General features: G+C 32.4%; 2 protein-coding genes across 3 annotated transcripts; one reads left to right on the top strand and one right to left on the bottom strand.

The window, feature by feature from the left end:
* Positions 1-70: 70 nt before the first annotated feature.
* Positions 71-18175, top strand: LOC123709352 (DNA repair protein RAD50). Of its 2 annotated transcripts, XM_045660620.1 has the most exons (24): positions 71-132; positions 289-574; positions 715-898; positions 1634-1819; positions 1906-2119; positions 2289-2380; positions 3519-3728; positions 4062-4228; positions 5710-5858; positions 6427-6541; positions 7444-7550; positions 7921-8047; positions 8325-8483; positions 11441-11554; positions 12257-12454; positions 13191-13337; positions 13624-13839; positions 14110-14270; positions 14365-14599; positions 14972-15178; positions 15402-15598; positions 16128-16232; positions 17380-17496; positions 17929-18175. In XM_045660620.1, exons 2-24 carry the CDS (start codon positions 320-322, stop codon positions 18173-18175), a joined length of 3909 nt encoding a protein of 1302 aa, XP_045516576.1. In that variant the 5' UTR covers positions 71-132; positions 289-319. The 2 variants fall into 2 exon arrangements, with proteins under 2 accessions (XP_045516576.1, XP_045516575.1); XM_045660619.1 differs by lacking the exon at positions 71-132 and having other exon boundaries at positions 140-574.
* Positions 18176-18410: 235 nt separating this feature from the next.
* LOC123709353 (conserved oligomeric Golgi complex subunit 8) lies at positions 18411-21085 on the bottom strand. The gene is made up of 7 exons (XM_045660621.1): positions 20857-21085; positions 20472-20778; positions 20117-20282; positions 19950-20045; positions 19700-19865; positions 19415-19578; positions 18411-19164 (listed from the first exon to the last, which is right to left on the bottom strand). The coding sequence occupies exons 1-7, from the start codon at positions 20909-20911 to the stop codon at positions 18475-18477; spliced, it is 1644 nt and encodes a 547-aa protein (XP_045516577.1). The 5' UTR covers positions 20912-21085; the 3' UTR covers positions 18411-18474.
* Positions 21086-21125: the final 40 nt, after the last annotated feature.

Raw genomic sequence — 21125 nt, forward strand, 5'->3', positions numbered from 1 at the left:
TAGTTTGTAATATGTCATACATCATATTTAGTCAAATATCTTTGTAGTTTTTATTTCAAATCTGTACATTGTGTATTTTGATTCTGTGGTCGATTAACAGCTGTGGCGCTTGTAGGACGCCGTCGCGACCGGGTAAAAATTATATTTATAAGTTATAACCTCTTTGATTTGTTTATATATTTTGAATAACATAAATCCCTTTATGAAGGAACAGTACTAGTGAAATGTTTTAATTAAAATTTTAATGTCCAGTAAAGGTTGTAACTATTGATGAATGTTTTGATCTAGCTTTAGTTGCGTATAAAACTGGAATAGTTCAATGGCGGGAATAAAATCATTAGCTGTACGAGGTATTCGCAGTTTTGGTCCAGAAGAATGTGATGAGCAGAGAATTTCTTTCGAAACACCCTTAACTTTGATATTGGGGCAAAATGGGTGCGGAAAAACAACGATTATTGAATGTTTACGATACGCAGTGACTGGCCAAATGCCACCCGGCAGTCGAAATGAATGTTTTGTTCATGATGCTAAAGTCAACAGATCTAGTGAAGTCATGGGACAAGTGAAACTGAAGGTAAAAATGCACAATTCAATATTTTATATTAAAAATCGGTCTAATTACATGCTTTACTGTTATTAGATAAAAATTTACCCTATCTATAATCCAGGATGTAATACAATCTCAGAGATCTGATGACGTCTTCTTAATTTTAGATAGTAAATGCAAAGGACAAACAATTGGAAATGTCACGCTCTATGAGAGTGACTGCATTTCAAAAGAAAAAAACTAAATTTCAAACATTAGACACTTGTCTTAGTGTGATTGATGAAAATGGAAAGGCAAAAGACATCTCTTCTCGTTGTGCTGAATTGGATATGGTCATGCATGAAGAACTGGGTAAGTATTGCAAGATTGTATTCCCTAATACAATCTCTATGTATTTATATATAATAATTTTATAATTATTGTGTCACAATGTTCGTTCCCATACTCCTCCAGCACTACCGATTCCTATGAATTTTTTTATGCATATTCAGTAAGTCTGAGAATCAACTACTATCTATCTTTGAAACCCCTAAGTGATATGGGGTGTCCAACCCAAGCTTTTATTTCTTAATTATTAGATTTTTTTATGATTTCACCCCTGTGCTATCAACCCCTATGTTTTATTTATTAATTTAAAAATTATGACTGGAGTTTATATCATGGAACATTCACAGAACAACCTAAAAAGTTTTCATTCTGGAAAACCAAACAGTCTCTGGGGTAGCATAGCCAATTGTTCCATGTATTAAAAAGGTAGGCTAACTAAAATCACAGTAAGGAGAAACTAAGTTCCGGGGAGCAGTTAGTATTTAATAAAATAGAATAGTACCAATAAAATAGAGTCGTATATATGAATTATTCTCATGACATTGTTAATGTATCTGTTTATCAATATTTCATTTGCATATTAGGTGTTTCCATTTCTAGTTTCACCCATGTTAATGCAAAACCCAGGTAAATCATAAAAGCCTATGGTAGCTTAAGATATAATTAAAATTAAATGAGCCTGTAATCACCCCAGCAGGCTGGCTGCCTTTTGCATAGAAATTTGTTATTAAGAAATATAATATATGAACTGTTTTTTAGGTGTATCAAAGGCAATACTGAATTCAGTGATATTCTGTCATCAAGAAGACTCTGGCTGGCCTCTAGATGAAGGCAAAAAGGTCAAAGAGAGATTTGATGAAATCTTTGATGCTGATAAGTACAGTGATTGTATTGAGAAGCTAAGAAAAATCAGAAAGGAGTATGTTACCACATTGAAACTTCTAGGTAAATTTGCCTTTTGGTTGCTTTTTTATTATTAGATATTGCATATACACATAAACTTAGCATTAAAACTTTAATTTTCATTCCAGAACAAGAGGTAGCTCATTTAACAGATAAGAAGCAAGAGTTAGATAAAAAGAAATTAGATTTAGTTAACACTGAGTCAAGAATCTCAGAGTCTGAATTGAAACTTTTAGAGTTGACCCAAGAACTCAAACCAATTTCAGAAAAAATCAATGCAATTGTTGCCTTGCAAAAGAATTTAGTGCTATTTGAGACTAAAAAAGAGAAGATTAAGACAAGGTAAGTTGCATAAAGTCCAGGAACCAATTCCATTTATAACAAATGGTTTTTGACTTTTATAAAAAGTAGTAGTTCTACTTCTCTGCAAAGAGTTTATTTTGTCTATTCAGATTTTCAGCTGGCGCTCATGTACTGTCAATTCATAATAAGTAACAATTTTTTTTTATAGATTGGAACATTGCAAGACACAAGAGGAAGAACTTAAGAAAAGTATTGAGACTGTATTTGAAGGAACAACAGAGAATTTGCAAGCAAATATTAGTAAGTCATTTTTCTTAGTTAAATTCACTGTATGCATATTTTTGTCAAAACTTACTTACCAATTACATCAAATCAACTTCAATCATCAAAATACTGCTCAACTGCAGAGGGAATACAAGAAATAAACTCACAGGCATAAAATTTAAAACTGATTTTTTACTAACTTACTTGGGGGCTTCCGCCTTATTGTTTCTAGCGGAGACTTAAGTACTACCCTCGTCTGTTGAACAATTGCACTATCCAGGCTATTATACTGCTTTAAGAATTATTTTAAAGTCTGGACATAATCTAGAATTCGACCGACTTATAGATTGTGTCCAAACTGCAATCGATTCCATTCTGTTTCTATCATCTACTGAAGCCGTCATATTTAGGGAAGTTCAATGCCCATCATTCTGAGTGCTTGAACTCTCGTACGACTGACTATTCGAGTGATGCTTTCTTGATTTCGCTCTTGAATATGCTCTGACTCAACTGGTCACAACGCCTACGAGAATACCAGAGCGTGTTTGCTATTGCAAAAGCTGATGGTTAACACGCTCTAATAAGATCTTATGCTGACGGTCAGATTTCTAAGGGGTTACTGTGAATGCCCCAAGTGGAGCATCTCTAACCACTGCCTGGTACGTACCGTAGTGGAAATAATCGGGATGGTAATTTCTTTGCAGCATGGTCACTATGGGTACAACATGGGTACGTGTATCCTGATGCCACCACTGAGGTGCTACAAGCAATGGAATTCTATTTTCCTTACTCTGTGGTTACCATGCGTTGTAAATCTCGAGCATGTTTGGTTACTCTTGCAAAGAGGCTTCCCGCCTTAAGCTATAGCTACATAAAACCTGGGCCCACGCACCGGCTATATAGGATCTCGATGTGGTCAAGTGGTCCTGATAGCCTTCCCTCGATCGTACTTCCGAGTTGACTCCGGTACTAAATAAGATTACATATGATTTTAGAAGTTTTAAAACAAATCATGCAGCTTTATTCAAACTGAAATGTAGGAAAAAGGTGAAGGTAAAGAATAGAGGTGTAAGAAGCGTAAAACTTAGTATACTTTATTATTTTGTTCCTCATAGTGCAGTCTTGGTTATGTTTATTGTAGGAGTTATAAATATTAATTTAAAGTTTATTTTAGCCAACTATGCCGCTACTGCTAAAGCAAAACAGAAGGAATTGGACGAATCATATAAAAAAAATACTTCTTTTAATAAAGAAGAAGAGAAAATCGCAAATGAAAAGACAGCTAATGAGGTTAAATTTAATAAACTGATCTTGTTAGAAAGTCAGAATCAAGAGAAGATTGATAAGAGAAATACTCTTATTGTCGATACTGGAAAACTTGCTGGTGAGTTGTTCCAGCGTAAAATCATTCTGTAACATACCGTTTTTTGTTTCATGTTTCATATAAAATGCATATAACTGTTAATATTCGATTATGGCGAAACAATAGCTTTTTTAAGCTGAAAAGGCTTATTTAAATATTTTTTTAGTTAACAAACTAGTAAAATATATAATATGATCAACAAAACAGAAAAATCACGATCATCATTCTATGCCACTCCAACTGTGGCATAGGATGATGATCGTGATTGTCGTTGAGACATATCAGAACTAATAGCGATAAAAAGTGTCAAAGAAATTCCTTTTATAATTGAAAAAAATGTATGGAAATTTACAGAAATTGAAATAGAGAAAGTGGAGACTGATGAAGACGCAGAGAAAGGCAGGGAGGTTATCACTCAGAGAATCAAACAGCTGCAAGATGCTCTGAAAGAACAGAAGGGTCTGGCTGACGATGAAGAAAAGATATACCAAAATCAAGTTGACCAGAGCCGGGATGCTCTTGTAAGTTGATCAGCTTTGTTTTTGTCTGTAAGAAAACATTTCATATTCCGAGGATTTATTAGTAAATTTTTCTATTTAGCTCTTATACAAAGTTTCATCAATTTATTACAAATTTTCAGCACTAAGGTAAGCATATTTGTCATCGAACACTACTACATTATATATTAGCTGATACTTTTTTAATATTTTTATGGATTTTTATGTAGGTTGTAAATTGTGAGTTTAGTCAATCATCACTAACCACTAAATAATAACTATCTAGGAAAATTTAACGGTATCCCTTGTAATTAATATGGCTTTAAGAGGAATAAATCCTTCTGACCTGATTAAGACATCTGATGCTATTTGTACTATTACACTTTGCTGACGGCTTAGAATAAAGTATGTTGAAATATTCTAGACCTCTTGAAAGCGTTTGATACTGTCTCAATACCCTTACTCTTGGAAAAATTTGAATCAACTGGCGTTCGAGGTATTGCACTCAATTCGATTACCAATTATCTGATGGAACGATATTTTAGAACATATCTAAAACTAGTCGGCTAAAATCACTATCTTTTGGCGTTCCTCAAGGATCTGTGCCCGGTCTAATTCTAATGCCCTAATCTATAATAATAAATTTTATTTGTTTTGGTTCACATGCTGGAGGTATTGACCATCTTTGTGAGATGCTACCTATAATAAAACTATAAAAGTACTGTGGTAACACGTCATCAGCCTTCCATTGCGGACAGAAAATATATGATAACATGACTATATACAATGACAAACTAAAGTAATAAACAAAATAAAACTAAAGCATCGTAATCAGGGCTTTTGAGAATTTAGCAACAGATATATTGACCGTAAATATTAGAAAGCAAGAATTATGAAATATTAACAAAAACGGCCCAAGAAAACAGAAAAAGTTATACGGATGTTGTGAGCAAAATTGAATATCTTTACAAATTGTATCCTTACGCCCTTTGTTAGTTAGATGATGGGGCGGCGGTGGGGGGTCAAATGGGAGTTGGGAATGTGCTTTATGATATAACTTAAGATAAACTTTTGTCATTGTGAGGACATTGTATGAAATGCAAGCCAGCCAAGCTTAACGCACTGTTGTGTGCTTTCTAATAATAATAGTTTTGGAGGATCTGGTCAGCATGTTGGGCTGTAGCTAAAATTTACAACCTACAAAATTGTATAATATTAGTATAGAAGAAGAGGAGGAGACATCGTCTTGAAGTTATATATAATAATCATAAAAACATACAATTACTCTTTCCACATTGAATTAAGTAATTTAAATAATAGCTGTACAGTTGCTAAATTCACTGCATAGAAAATTAACGTATAAAAAACACATTTTTGTGTTAATGTTCCTCTAAATTCTAACGTTTTTATTTAAATCATAACCAACCTCGTTAGAATTTATAATTCGAATTAGGATTTACAATCTATAAGATGGTTAATTTTTTATACATTTTGTATCTTTACAGTCAAGGCACAAGGAGAAAATAGCTAACAAGCAGGAAGACATACAAAGCAACAACAAAAATATTACCAAAATTGAGAAACAGATCACCGACGCCAATAAATCTAAACAACGTCTCGAGACTGTCGAAGCCAAACTTAAAACTGCCGAAGAGTGAGTTTCATGTGTTCTATGTGCCTTATTATCTATTTATATTTATAAAACTAATGATTTAAAGCATATTGTATTTTTTTAAATTGTTATATGGTAAATTAACTCAAAATTCTCATCATATGTATAGATTCTAATTGATATAAGGCGTTGTGAGTGAACACAACGTAGACCGACAATGTGTTTGTTTCTAAAGAAAAAGCAAGTTATACTATTGTTGCATTATTTTACAGACGCTGGTTACAGACCCACACTAGGAAATAGTGCTGTCTGTGACCAGACTTCCGTGGTACAATAAAAATAACAAACATTTAGGACAAAAAAATACAATACAAAAAACACAATTATACATGTTATGTATTTCTAGGCACCTAGGCCGTCGTTCCAGATATTGTCTCACCTCTAATCCCCACAACTAGTAATATTTTTCTTACAAAAAAAAATGTACAGAAAATATATTATTTATACAATATTCCGACTTTTTACTTGCTTTATAGCAAATCTGGTAAATAAAAATAGAAGAATTGTAGTATTATTGAAAGATGGTTTAATTGAACACTTTTACAAACAGGGATTTTGATCGTATGAAAAATGAACTAAATACTGAGGAATGTCAAAAGGAGATATATGAAAATGAAAAATTGATCGAAACTCAAGATATTGAACTCGAAGAACTTAATACAAAGGTAAGCTTCATAACATTCACTTATTTTAAATTAAATCGAAATTTTTATACAAAACAGATCATTATCATAAACTGTGTTTAATCCATGTTAAATAATAATACTGACTTACTTATTCGCTGCAATAGAATTAAAGAAGTTGGGTAAACATTTTGTTTTCTGCTGTAAACCCTCTATTAAGATTCATACACATTTCTGTATTTATTAAAACTGTTTATTTTTGGGACAAGGAGATTATTATCACACGGTATTTTCTATTGAAAGAATATCTTTTTCCGTACTAACTTTATTCCACGTTTTATAAAGACGCTTGTTTTTGTTTCGACACAATTGTTGGACACGGATTACTACCATACACAATATCCGATAGATATTGAGAACTATTTGGATTCTATTGCAATATTTTTCTTATTTACCAGTTCTTTGATAAACCATACATACGAAATTTAAAATATAGCCAAAACTGTTTACACTATGTACATACAAAGAAGATTATGTACTAACAAAGACAATTTACTAATAAGTTATTTGTTGCGGTGTATATAAATCAATCAATAAAGTAGTGTAATCCATCATTTACTTACCAGACTTAATTTTTCTTTAATACCCTAATCTTGAGGTTTTTTTGCATTGTTAGTCATTTGAAATGTGCTTATCTTGAAATTTTGGGACATCGGGTTTACCCCATGGACGCTTCTTTGACATCAGTCATCTTCAACAAATTTCCTTTCAAAAAATCTAACAAAGGACTCCACACAAAATTGAAACTTTTTTCACAGCAATTGATTTTCGTTGTCTGTGTGACAAAGTAATATGCTATTTATATTAGCTTGCTTTAATTTATATTTATATAAAAATATATTAAATAATAATTATACTACAGTGATTTTTTTACACGATTGTAGGTCACCAAACTTCAAAAGCAGACGTCTAAATTGAAGGAGCGAGATATGGTCGAGGAGTCGTTGAAGCAAAAGGAAAAACAACTCGCAGTATTGAAGAATAAACATAGGTTCAATTTGTTTTCGATTAGTTGAATTTTTAGAACTTCCTAGTGTTTATTATTTTCAATTATTGATTAAGTTACATATTATATACGAGTTTACCGGTTTAATAATTGTATTCCTATTTCCTGGAGGTTGTGAGAACTCTCGACAGGCTGACTTTTAATTTATATAAAAGTTGTCACGTGACATAAGCGTGAGCTAATGTCATTCCCATACAAATCGGAATAGCATTTGATTTTTTTTTAAATTACTTGCAATTTGTACCATTAACGTTAATACACTAACATAAATTCCGAAATTACAATATCATATACTCTGCGCACGTATTTACAATAATGGATACTTTTGTTATATTTAAAAATATGTATGTTACAGGACGACATTAACCGAATTATTGGGAGATATTCAAAACAACTTTGCGGTATCAGTGAACAAGCTCGAGTGTAAACTTAGATCTGAAGTGGATTCAGCTAAACAGAAGATAAAGGAAAAACAATTAAAGGTATTTAATTTATCTGCCTTGTGGAGCTGTTATACTTGGTTTCAATATTTTTTTAAGCATTTCAGGTACTTATTCATTAATTTATGATTTGATTGATCAGATATTTAACTACTAAATTTTATTTACTCTAATTCAATTTAAAAATGTTAAAACGCATTATTTAGTACAATTATTTTGATTAGAATATTATATTATGCTTGTTGACTTGCTTTACAATATATAATGTTCCCGTTAATTGATGCATCTAGTTTAATTTATATACAATTTCTATTACTAGATAACTCGCCTGGAAGCGGATCGTAAGCACATTCGTGAACAACTAAACGATCGTCGCGCCGAACTAACCAAGGCCGAAGATCAAATGTACAAGGCATGTGGTACTCAGACATATGAAGCCACGCTAGCGAAGATAACTACAACAGTAGAAAAATTACAAGTATGCAACATTACTTTATCATGTAATTTTTAAAGGGAAATTATTAATTGCACATCAAATAAATAATCGCATATCAATATATTTTCATCATTTATATGCTTTTTTACATCAATTAAATTACTTTACTACAAATAAACTAAATGTTTAACAAAACAAGTACTGCAGATAATTCGGAAATATACATCAGCATGACATAACTTTTTTCCTCATAATGCGATACAAATTAATTTATTTAGGTACAAAAATACTGCATGTTTATCATAAATACTGACTGCACAGCAAATTAACCAGAGCGCATGTAGATGTCATAGCAAAATAACTATCCAAGTAGCATATATATTATTGAGCACCACAAAACTTGCTCATCATATTTCAAGAATACATGCCCGGCAAATTGAATAATATTATAGCGACAATTTCTTTTTTCGGGATTTGTCGGGAGTTCGTGCTTAAGAGCGAAATGTAAATATTTCGTCAGTGTAGGTATTGTTTTACACAATCCATGTTCATTTGTTTGGGGTTCTCATTTGTTTGTTTATATTCATTTAATGTTGCATAGCGCCGAGTGATAACCTAATAAAAACAATTAATAATTGCAATATTACTGTGTAATTAGTGTGAATTTGACTTTTGAGTCTTTCTATTGTTAATAACTGATATATATAATTAACCGATATACCAAGGAATTTGACGCTTTGATACCTACATCAAGTAACATACAACAAAGTGATGTTCCCATGTATTTTTCGGACCGTGAACCAGAGCCGCAACAGGAACCATTCACCAAACGAACGAGAAAGGGTGGCCTAGATTGTATATTTGACAAAAAGTTTGAAAATTTTGACGAAACACAACAATTTCTTCGAGATGAAAAGATTTGGACTGTTAAATTTACTCACACGACAGAAGAAGGTCAAAAACAGTATTAGCGTTGCAATAAAGTCAAATACCGCGGCCCTCAGTGTGCAGCACAGATTTATTTACTTTTTGAGTCAAACTCCGATGCTGTCTTTTTGTACCGCTCAGGTTGCGATCATAATCATGATAATATTGGGACCAAAAATGATAATGGCATAACCCAAGAGACAAAGGATGAAATTAATAAGTTATATGCTTTGCATTTGAAGCCAAAAGCTATTTTAACACGTCTGAGTCAAACTAATGGTATTAAAGTTCCCTCAAAAAAACAACTAAATAATTACCTTTCTGACCGTCGCAGAGTGGTTTATGGCCCTTCTACAATCAGTCTGGGAAAATAAGAGCAATGGTTGATAAATAAATCCAAAATACCCGAGGACGATTACGAACCATATGTAATTTATTACTACGTGTACGACGAGGGTGAAAATACAACCTTTCGTTTTGCGATCGGAACAAAGTCTTTGTTAAAATTAACTACTTTAGCTACAAACTTGCACGCAGATGCCACGTATAAACTGATATGGCAAGGGTTTCCAGTATTAGTAGTTGGCACAACTGATAAAGCAAAGCGATTTCATCCTCTTTGTATGGCGATTTCAAGTTCGGAGCGTAAAGAAGATTTTGTAATGTTGTCCGATGCACTCAAAAAGGGCGCTTTTACCCTTTACGCTTTTAATTTAAACGCGCTTTTTTGCGACGCAGCGAAAAGCATTCAAAATGCTTTTCAAGAAGTGTTTGGCACAGAGTCTATTATGAAAATGTGTTGGGCACACGCAAAAAAAAACATACAAAAAAATTTAGAAAAATTGATCGAGAAGAAAAAACAGGAAGGAATGTTGGATGACATCGACTCGTTGCATTTAGCTACCTCTCCTACGTTATTTCAACGAGCGTTAACTGCGTTTTTACGTAAACATGCAAGTGAAAAACTATTCATAGCATATTTCAAACAGGAGTGGGTTTCACTCAATCCAAATTGGTATCTTGGATCAGTTCTCCACTGACAAACAATGCACTAGAGTCATTCAATAGAGGTATAAAAGACAGCCACACTTTGCGAGAACGACTTCCTTTGTCTAGATTTCTTTCAGTCGCAACAAACATGGTCAAGGAATGGTCGGAAAATCATAAACCAGAGACATTTATAACTGTACCTCCGATAGAACTGAAAGACTGGACTCTTGCGTATCAATGGGCGAAACTTGACAAAAATGTCAAATTCTTGGAATCTGATTCCGGACTAAATAAATACTTACATACTAGTAGCAAGCTCAACAGCAAGTAACATTCCATTTAATCAAGATTGGGAAACTTTTGATGGATACAGAAAGAAAGCTTTCGCGTATTGGAGAGTTGCTTATGCTTAGATACTGATTAACCGCCTTAATAACCCAATAAAAAAGTTAGGTACTATTTGTGTCTAATTTTATATTTTTTTGCTGATCTCATAATGTAATACTCAATAAATAATAAGATGATTATAACTAATAAAATGCTGTTTTATTTAGAAAAACTGCTGTAAGTAATATACAAATAGAAGCTATATTTAAAAAAAAAGAGTTAATAGGTATACTGTGCATTGGTAAAAAAGCTTTGCTTTAAGAAAAATAGCCGTACGCCGCGAACATAAATCGTAGTAAATTTAGTTATATTTTGAGTGAAGTATTTTGCTGTGCAATCAGTAATTTTGATGGGAATTCGGATTATTATTGCATACAAAAGTATTTTTTTTTATTTGCGTTTAAATACTACCCATTTTTAAATTCACCCAAATCGACAAAAAATTGCTTTACTACGATCTAACCAAACTTATGATTTTGTTCATTATACAATAATGTACATTCTAAACGTCAAACGGATTTGATTACAAATCCAGATTCCCATAATTTTTTTAAAGATTATAAGAAATTTAGTTGATCGAGGCAATTCCTGCTTCTAATTCCAAATACGCTAACGGACCGTTTTCACAAAATATTGTTTATATTCATCTGGATGTTGTTAATACCGATACTGATAGAAACCGTTTCTAATTTTAGGATGAACAAAACGTTTTACAGTCGTCAATGTTTATAATAGCAAAATATAAAACCCAACTGAAAGACAACAACTGCTGCCCTCTATGTAACCGAGGGTTTGATAGTGACAATGAGGTAATTTTTTTTTAAATAATTGAAGATCACTTCATGCATTAGTATGTAGTTCTAATTTAGTCATATATTAAATTTCTACTATTAAATAGGGAAGTTTAAGTGAGTTGAAATAAGTGTACATACATACAGTGTAAACTCTATATAACGACACTGAAGGGGCTGCATTTTATGGCGTTATAGAAAGTTGTATTTAAATGAAGAGAAGAAAAACGTATGGATAATCCATGAGTCTTACTTATTAGTCACGGTCAACAACAGTCAACACGTGCAAGTAATCCCAATTTGTAAACAAAATAATTTTTTTTAGAAGTTCGTATGCATGATGCCGATAGTCGAGTTTATTGCGGGCTAATAAAGCGACAAAAATGTGTACGTTACGCAGCTGCGCAGTTTTTACTAATTTTAGCAACATTAAAAGTACTTTATTATTCAATTGTTGTCTTTATTGAGAGTGGGTGTAATTAGAGTGAATCATTGTATGGAAGACAAGCTAAACCAACCAAAGCCAATTGATTTGGACACTTTAGGGACACGTTCCTCGTTAAATCAAGGGACGTTACATCGAGTTTACACTGTATTTATTTAAATGAAATACAGTTCATAGCATTTGTATTTTACAAGAGAAATAATTTAATCTCAGAATGTAGTGTTTTCCTTCTAAACATAATATAGAAATGATTGACGAAAACTTGTATCTTTCAGGTGACAGATCTTATATCACAATTAACCACTCAAGTGCTAAATGTGCCAGCAAAACTCGAGAAGGTCACTGAAGAGTTACAAGTGTCCTCCGCTAAGAAAGATGATCTTCTAAGTATGAAGACCCTCAATGAGAGGATCAATACCTTAAAAGAGAAAGAGATTCCTCAATTAGAGACACGTATGACTGATGTTGATTCTGTAAGTTTTATTTGACTTCTTGTTGACTTTTCCATCCCAGCTGACTGGCGAACATGTGTATATTTAATATTCAAATAAATATGATCGAAGCAAATCTTTTGTGTTCAATGTCTGTAAAAGCATAGTTCGTGCGAAAGAGAAGTGTTATGAGAATGCAGTAGCCGCAAAACTTTTTTGTCATTTATTTTGTAATTCTACAGCTAACAAAAATTATATATAATAACAAACAATTACACTGCCAATATAGCCAAAGTAGCTATGTATATAGTATGTATTTCATACATAATAATTAACTACAAAAAGGATCAAAAATTATAACAAAAGGAAACAAACACTAAAAATTATTTAATACATTTACCTAATTTGGCTGTGTTGTGTGTAAAAGCGAGGGTATGCTTGTATGTTGACAACACTATTACGACATTATAGTTTGACAGTAACCTTGATACTTAATTTTTTTAAATATATATAATTTTTGTATGAGGAATGAAATGACGCGTAGCAAATAATAATTATTTTAGTTCATATAACCGTCATACCGGTTCTTGGCTAGAATCGCAATCGTTGATTTTTTATTAATTTACACATTCAAACCATCTAAAGTTTGCTTAAAGAAATTAAACCAAATGTTTTGTTTCTTACAATAAGACAAAAACTCTTTTTTAACAACACATATTACAAAGCGAATGTCTCTATAATCCCCCATACCTCAAAATGGAATCATATTTTTTTTCAGCAAATATCGAAATTAACGGAGACGTCAGAAGAGTTATCACTGTGCTTAATGGAGCCAGAGCAAAAGTTGCAAACCGCTCGCGGTATTCAAGGCGACATGCCGCTTCTCGATAGATTTACTAACGAAGTCAACACTACCACAAAGGATGTAAGGAAAAATAAAAATATATATCTTTTAATATTTTTAAATATTTACTTATATATTAATATTATGAATGAAATATTTAATTGTAAAAAAAGCTTAATTATCCTAATAAAAAAAGAGTAAACAATATTTTCTAATACATCTTAATACTGCATCTTTTATAATAATTTTATTTTAATATGTAGATTTGTTTATTAAATATTAAAATTAAAATAAAAAAGCTACAATACTTCTAAACGAATTGCAGTGCCATTTCTAGCGATGATATAATTATAATATTTTTTTACAGTTGGAGGCCATAAAATCCCAATGCACGGACATAATTACCGACATGACTTTGGATGAAGCGACAGCCAAGCAGATTTCGTTACGACAAAGTGTTAGTTCTCTACGTGCAAGTGTGAAAAATGCTCAGCAGAAGTTAAACGCGCATAACAGAAAAATTAACTCTATGAATGAGAAAAAAATTAAATTCAAAGAGGAACTTGTTAATATACAGAAAAAGGTAGCTTTTGATAGTGTATATTATTTTTTAAGCGGAACTAATTCTCATAAATAGAGAGCTAATAGTAGTACTACTAATAAAGATATAGCTCAAAAATCACATATTATTACAACTTTTGGGGAAACAATTTTTTTACCTATTTCAAATTTTGATCATAAGGTTAGTTTCTTTAATAGCTGAACTTCATCGTTGATTATGTCCGCCATTTGATAGTCCAGTCCATTCAGTTTATTCTCATCACAAATTTAGTTAGTACTATGTCATCATTAGGTCCAAGAGTTGGTTAACCTGCAAGAGAATCTCAAAGAGTTGGAGGTCAACAAAGTGAAGTATGCAGAGGAACTGAAAGAGCTGGAGACAGGAATCGCGCCATTGGAAGCGGACCTCAAGGAGAAACAGAGCACCAAGAATGAAGTTGTAAAAAAGAGCAGGTGAATTAAGAAAGAATTCATATTATGTCTTTTATATGAAACTTTGCTTTTGTATGAAATTGCTCGAGTACTAATCCCAAACATCGTATCCTAGAGGCGAGGTCGACGTTAAGAACAATTACATAATGAAAGTTGTAAACGCCTTCGACAAAGTGAAGATCATTGACCTCGAAATCCGACAGCACAAAGAAAAGAATATTCAAAAGGAAATGGACAAGATCAAAGAAGCCAATGATGCGTTGATGGAAAAGCAAAAACAGGTTATGGCTGACCGAGACCTTCTCACTAAGAAGATGTCAAGTCTGCGTGATGAGCTGTCAAAACAGGAGGTCGGTATATTTTATTTCAAAATAACCTGCGATGCAGTTTAGTAGAAATCTACTGTTCGGTCATATGTAACCATGGCAACGAGTATTAGTTTTTTTAAGAGACAAGACTTCGTAATGTTTCAAATCAACATTTAACTATAAATTGAGGAATTTATACAGGATTTAACTCAAACTATAATATTTGTTTGTAGTATAACTAGAAGCATTGACATTTGTATTTTGTTATATATTGTTCGTTTTGTAGATTTTATTATAAAAACCTTTAATATTAATTGAATGCATTACGCTTGCTGTTTATAAACTGTGTTCTTTATATTTCTTTATCTACAAGTTACTGCGTAATATACTTAACCTAAGTATCGCATATTCTAGATTTACAAGCGCAATTTAGAAGACAACTTGAAGCTCCGCAAAGCGCAAGCTGAAATTGCATCTTCGGACAAAGAGCTAGCTGAAGTGAACGAAAAGCTGTCTGGTGTCAACACTGAGACACTCTCAGAAAAGGAGGAACTTATATCCAAGCAGACCAAGATATTCCGTGAAAAGGCCCAAAATGAGGGAAAGCTTGGTGAGCTCAAGGTAAAAGGATTTGAGAAAAATGGTTATTTAAAATATTAATAAATAATTTTATTTACTTATATTAAATATTCTTTACAATTTTTGTTTAAGTATTATGCCATTGAAAGTGGTTTACGCATACTATATTTTATTTATAATATCATTTTGATTTGTACCCATTTGCCATCTTCGCCCTTGTATAAGATTTATTTCTAATTTATCTATAAATATAATAACTCTACAGGAAAGACTAAAGCAAAACAAGGCTGATCTTAAACGCACACAGAATAAAGACATAGAGATGCGATACCGAGAGAAAACTTACGAACTACACGTGACAAAGGCAATAGACCGGGATATTCGAGATTACCTTGTTGCCCTTGATAAGTGTCTGCTGGAGTTTCACCGGGAGAAGATGGAGAACATCAACCTGATCATCAGGTCAGCATAACAAATACTTTGTAATAAAAAACTGCTTTTGATTTGCAATGTCGTCTGTCATGTCATGTCATGTATCATATTCCAAACATTTGAAGTATATCAACTAAGCAGGCCTGGCATGTGTGGCAACTGTTCCAGTGTTTGACTCTTCATGAATCAGTAGTGAATGGGACACCCATTTCAGTTCTGATTTCTCTTCAAGTAGAAGATACTTTAGATTTTTCGAAGATCTAAGCGATTTATTATGATACGAAGAACTTTTGGTATTCCGCAGTACTTCTATTTTAAAGAACCATAAAGTCCGGCATCTTTGGTCATCCATATTGGGAACGCAAACCCAAATAAATAACACGTGCCCGTCTCTAACAAACACATTGGCGCGCGTTCCAAAGCGCGTGCGTAGTGCGCGTGAGTATTGGAATGCGTAGTCGATACGCGGCTTTAAAGTGACATTGTGAAACCTGAACATACTCCCATTACTTTGTAATTTATTGGGTTAAATAGGACATTAAGTGAATCATGTTTTCAGAGAGATGTGGAGAAAAATTTACAGAGGAAATGATATCGACTACATTGAAATAAAGACTGAGGGCAGTATGACAGCTGATTCGGATCGCCGCAAATATGATTATAGGTACTGTATCATATAAACATACATTGAGAATCTAAATATTAATTTAAAGGATTTCCGGCGCTATAGGTAATAAAAGGCGCTAAAGGTTGGCTTCTCGATTTGGGGCCTCGTGCCCTAACCATTACGTCAGAGTTTATGTATGCTTATTTGCAATTAATACTGTAATTTACTGTGACATGTGTCAGTATATCATTTATTTCAAAACAAAAAAATTTGGTTTGCCGCGTTTCCATTATGCGAATGGAATTTACTCGCATACAAGTTGCATGCAAATTGTTAAGTGGAAACAACTTACATGCAATTAGGTTCAAACCTTTACCTTGTGCTTTTTATAAATTTGACGAATACTTAAATGATCCTAATCCTTTGGATTGATTTGGTCCAGTTTAAACAATTTGTGTGAATCAATACTTGGCGATTAAAAAGCGTGGCGGAAAGTTTCTTGCCAGTTCTTCTTACCTGCTCTACGCCATTGACTTGAAAACTGGTAGTAAATGTAAATTTACAATTAATTTAACTTCTTTTTGACGTTCATAAGTGTACTTGTTTACCTATATGAATAAAGATATTTTGAGTTTGTACGCAGAACACTCAAGTCAGCACATTTGCAAGCGCAAGCGCATGCACTCGTCTATAGCGGGAAGTGTGCAGGATTACCTTCTAAAAATGAGTACTAAGCGGGATACAGAGAAAACAATGCTTATATTTTATTTAAATATTTATGTAGCACTACATATTTTATAATATAACCATTATATTATAAACGATCCTCAGTTTAAAGTAATACGTTACAGAATATTGAATCAATTAAAAAATTGTTAAATATCAATTAGAGTACTTATCTTCTTAAGGCTCTATTTATCATTGCGATATTATTCGAGTAGTGTTGGCCTAGTGGCTTCAGCGTGCGACTCTCATTCTTGTGGTCGTACGTTCGATTTCCCGCTGTACACCAATGTACTTTCTTTCCATGTGCGCATTTAACATTCGCTCGAACGGTGAAGGAAAATATCGTGAGGAAACCGGCTTGCCTTAGACCCAAAATCGCCCAAAACGATCGTGATACAGATACAGAAAATTGAGGCCCAGACCAAAAAAAAATTGTTGAAGCGCCATTGATTTAAGTTTATTTTATTTATTGTTGCAGGGTAGTTCAATGCAAGAATGGCGTTGAAATAGATATGCGCGGGCGCTGCAGTGCAGGGCAAAAGGTCCTTGCTTGCCTCATCATACGACTTGCGTTGGCCGAGACATTCAGTTCAAGGTAATTGTTAACCAATTGTAGAAACTGTTTATCTGATGGATTGACTCTCAAAAACTGAGATTTGGGCATCCATGCATTTTCTTGCTAATCCCAAAAGAAAGTTACTATCTTTCGCTTGTAATTAAATTGAGTTTTGGCTTTCTTATAATTCGTGAGGATACATTAGTATGAAATAAAAGATGAAAATTGTATGTATGACCAAACAATGTGTATTGTGCATCTATTTTTTGACATTTTGCTCAAGTAGTGAGACAGTAGATATTTACAAAATAAGAAATGCTTAAAATGCAGCCCCAAAGTACGCAGACGAAGCGGAAAAGTTGCCAACGTGTGGCTTACTATTACACTTTCATTTTTTTTTAAACATATTATTCTTACAATACATTTCTTCATACAATTTAATTGTATGAGTTAAATATTCAATTTTTACAGGTTTGGTGTCCTCGCTTTGGATGAACCAACAACTAACTTAGATTCAGAAAATGTTCAAAGTTTGTGTTCAGCTTTGGGTGAGATAGTCCAAGAGAGGATGAAGCAAAAGAACTTTATGTTCATCATCATTACCCATGATCGACAGTTCATTGAGTCTTTAGGAAACATTGATAAGGTTACACACTTCTATGAAGTCTCTAGAAATGAAGAAGGAAAGTCTAGGATTAAAAAAATTAGGTTTACCTAAGGATAACCATTTGGTTCTTACAAAATAAAAAGAATATTAAAGGCTGTGCCTTTATTGGAGTATAATATTGTTTAATGTTGTATTTAAACCATTTTACAGGATGGCAATAATTAATTAATTATTTAAGTAATTAAATAATATCACAAACTTGTTTTTGTGGTGCATCAATTTATGGTTACTGTCTCTGGATATTTTATTGGACCTACTGAAATGGTCTTTATTTTAAATATATTACATTTAATAAGTAGTATTTTTTTTAATTCCTCCCATTATTATATATCTAAAATACAATATTTTGATTACATTACAGTGATAGTAATCCCACTCAAAGGTTGAGATAGTTTATCTTGATCTATATGCAATATTTTACTTTCCTGGAGAACAGTAAGTGTAACACCAAGCATTTCAGCTATTAGAGATGGTGGAAATGAAGTTGATAAACATTTTGATATATAGGGCACTAAATCTTCAGTAAAGCAGGCACAAAATGACATATAATTCTGCCTTTCAATGTCAGTGAATGTCTGCTGTTCTCTATGGTAAAATACAATAAGGATTTGCACAGCCTGTTCAAGTGATTTTTTAAATGCATAATACACATCCTTGACTATATTTAAGGGAGCTGTTACTCTGATTGAGTTGAGAACATTTAACAATCCATTACAGTATTCAGCTAATGGATAGTAATCCAGCAAAATTTCAGGAGGGCCAGACTGCATGTTTTCATTTATTGGTCTTGCAATATTTTTAATACTGGCCACTTTGTATGACTTCATTTGTTGTTCAAAATTAAAATCAACTTTTTCTAAGCCACATGTGAATTGGGAAATAACACTGTTTCTGAATAATGGAGTTAATACACATCTTAAATCAGCTCCAACTCTACCAAATGATAAACATAAATACATGCACTGATTCAAAAGGGATTCGAAACTTGACTCATCTTCTTTATAAATATTTTGGTTCAATGTTTTTGCTAATTGTTCAACCTGTAAGAAATTTAATAAAATTAGATAAAAAAATTAATCTTGATTACAATGTGTAACTTCCAAGCTGATTGCATATGTTAAGTATTTACCATTTATTGTTAAAATTCTGTACATGACAAAGGATTTTGCTAGTCAAACATGTATAAAATTTTCTCAAGTTAGCCAAATATTTTTCACTAGTTTTACTTAATACTAACCTTTATTATATACTAATATATATCATATAAATTGTGCAGATGTAAAACATTACCTTCTGCTTTAACCAACAAGATAATGCACTAGTGCCACTTAGCTCATCATCTCTTACTTTAGACTCTTGTGAATCTGACAAAAAAATTGACTTATGTTGTGTTAATACATTAAAAAGATGTATCCTGTGTAACTCCACAATCCTTCTTAGTAACTTCTCAGGTGCTGAAAAAATAAATTAATAAAATATATTACCTAATTAAATGTTTTATGTTTGATCAGAAAATAATTTTCACCTAGATTCTATATATAGAAAAAAATTGTTACCAATTACATTTTTACGTACATTCAGTTGTCTTAGCATCTTCAAGAGCTTTTTCAAACCATGCATTTCTGGCTTTAAGAAAATGTAGGTGTAAACCATCTGATGCTGCATTTCTGCTGCCAGCTGAATAATTATCTTCTTCAGTAGATTTAAACACTATGTATGCTCGACGTAAATATCCAAGTATCTAAAACAAACAAAAAACAATCCATAACATTTATTTACGCTCACAGGTGGAATATTACCCAGATTGATAAATAACATTACTTACTTGTAAACATTGTGGCAGCGGTAAGTCATAATGGAGTTGATTAAATAAATGGTACAATGTTTCATACCATAAGGTCATAATTTCAGATGTAGTGTTCTGTAAAAAGTATGAACTAGTTTATTACATATTTATGAAAATGCACATGATATATATAGAAATGATCTTACCTGAACTATGGGTATTTTAGAATATCTTTTAGATAAATTGCGTACAAAAGTGAAAATATCTAGTGCACTTTCATAGTCTTCAGAGTTTAATGCTTCCCTCATGAGAGCAGGTAACTCCAGAAGTTCCAGTAGTTTATCACTCTGGTTTCTAACATTACTGTATTGCCTAGAATTAAAAAAATAAAGCATACATCTATGTTTACTACTCTGGAAATTAAGAACGATTTATGCAGCTAAACAAATAGAGCCTTAGGAATATATTATTATGAGTTAGAAATTCAGTACTCAGTTCAAAATAATTTCAACAAATCAATTGCTTTAATTCACAACTTGTTCATGAAAGCAATATGCTTACTTTTTATCTTGAACAATCTCATTTGCTATCCGTGAGAAATTTTCACATTCCTCAACAAACTGAGGAGATGTTTCTAAAAAACTATCAAGAGAGTCTTTTGACTTGTCCAGATCTTTTCTTATAGTTCTAGATATCTCGGCCGTCTCAACGAAAGTTTTGTAATTCGTAAAAGCCAACTCTTGTGTCTGTTCAGTTAAATGTCGCATTTCATCACTCAGGCGTTCGGGCTCTTTTGATATTTGTTCCCAATTCTGAGAACCCATTTTCCTAATATAATCGGATATATCGGTAAAATAGTCTGCATTTTCTACAAGAAAATATTAATTGATAATGAATGTCAATAAATACACATAAAATTGTATTGAATCTTTAAGGGTGTAAGTACCTGACGTGGAATTGGGGAATAATAAGTGGCACAATTCATTTAACTCTTGATTCATGGCTAAATTTGAATTCTTCTATTAGTTAGTATGCTTCTGTTTCTGAGTTATATTATATTTACAAAGTATAATCTTAAATTTACTTCTGAAATTCTGAAGTATGTTAAGTTGTGTTATTGAATCAATTTCAGCCAAAGAGTATGTTGATTCTTCTCAACACTATGCTCTGTGATGACTTTTGACGGCATGAGGAAAAAAGGATACATCAAGGAAA

This window comes from Pieris brassicae, chromosome 5 (assembly GCF_905147105.1).
Source record: "Pieris brassicae chromosome 5, ilPieBrab1.1, whole genome shotgun sequence".
NCBI classification, from domain to species: domain Eukaryota; kingdom Metazoa; phylum Arthropoda; class Insecta; order Lepidoptera; family Pieridae; genus Pieris; species Pieris brassicae.

What these genes read in the sequence shown, in the direction of transcription:
- LOC123709352 (XM_045660620.1), top strand. Translation starts at nt 320, where the DNA reads ATGGCGGGAATAAAATCATTAGCTGTACGAGGTATTCGCAGTTTTGGT. An exon ending in TGGGACAAGTGAAACTGAAG is followed by an intron (nt 575 to 714) that starts GTAAAAATGCAC and finishes TCTTAATTTTAG; the next exon opens with ATAGTAAATGCAAAGGACAA. An exon ending in GGTTTGATAGTGACAATGAG is followed by an intron (nt 11,555 to 12,256) that starts GTAATTTTTTTT and finishes TGTATCTTTCAG; the next exon opens with GTGACAGATCTTATATCACA.
- LOC123709353 (XM_045660621.1), bottom strand. Translation starts at nt 20,911, where the DNA reads ATGAATCAAGAGTTAAATGAATTGTGCCACTTATTATTCCCCAATTCC. An exon ending in GAGATTGTTCAAGATAAAAA is followed by an intron (nt 20,283 to 20,471) that starts GTAAGCATATTG and finishes TTTTAATTCTAG; the next exon opens with GCAATACAGTAATGTTAGAA. An exon ending in CTTGTTGGTTAAAGCAGAAG is followed by an intron (nt 19,165 to 19,414) that starts GTAATGTTTTAC and finishes AATTTCTTACAG; the next exon opens with GTTGAACAATTAGCAAAAAC.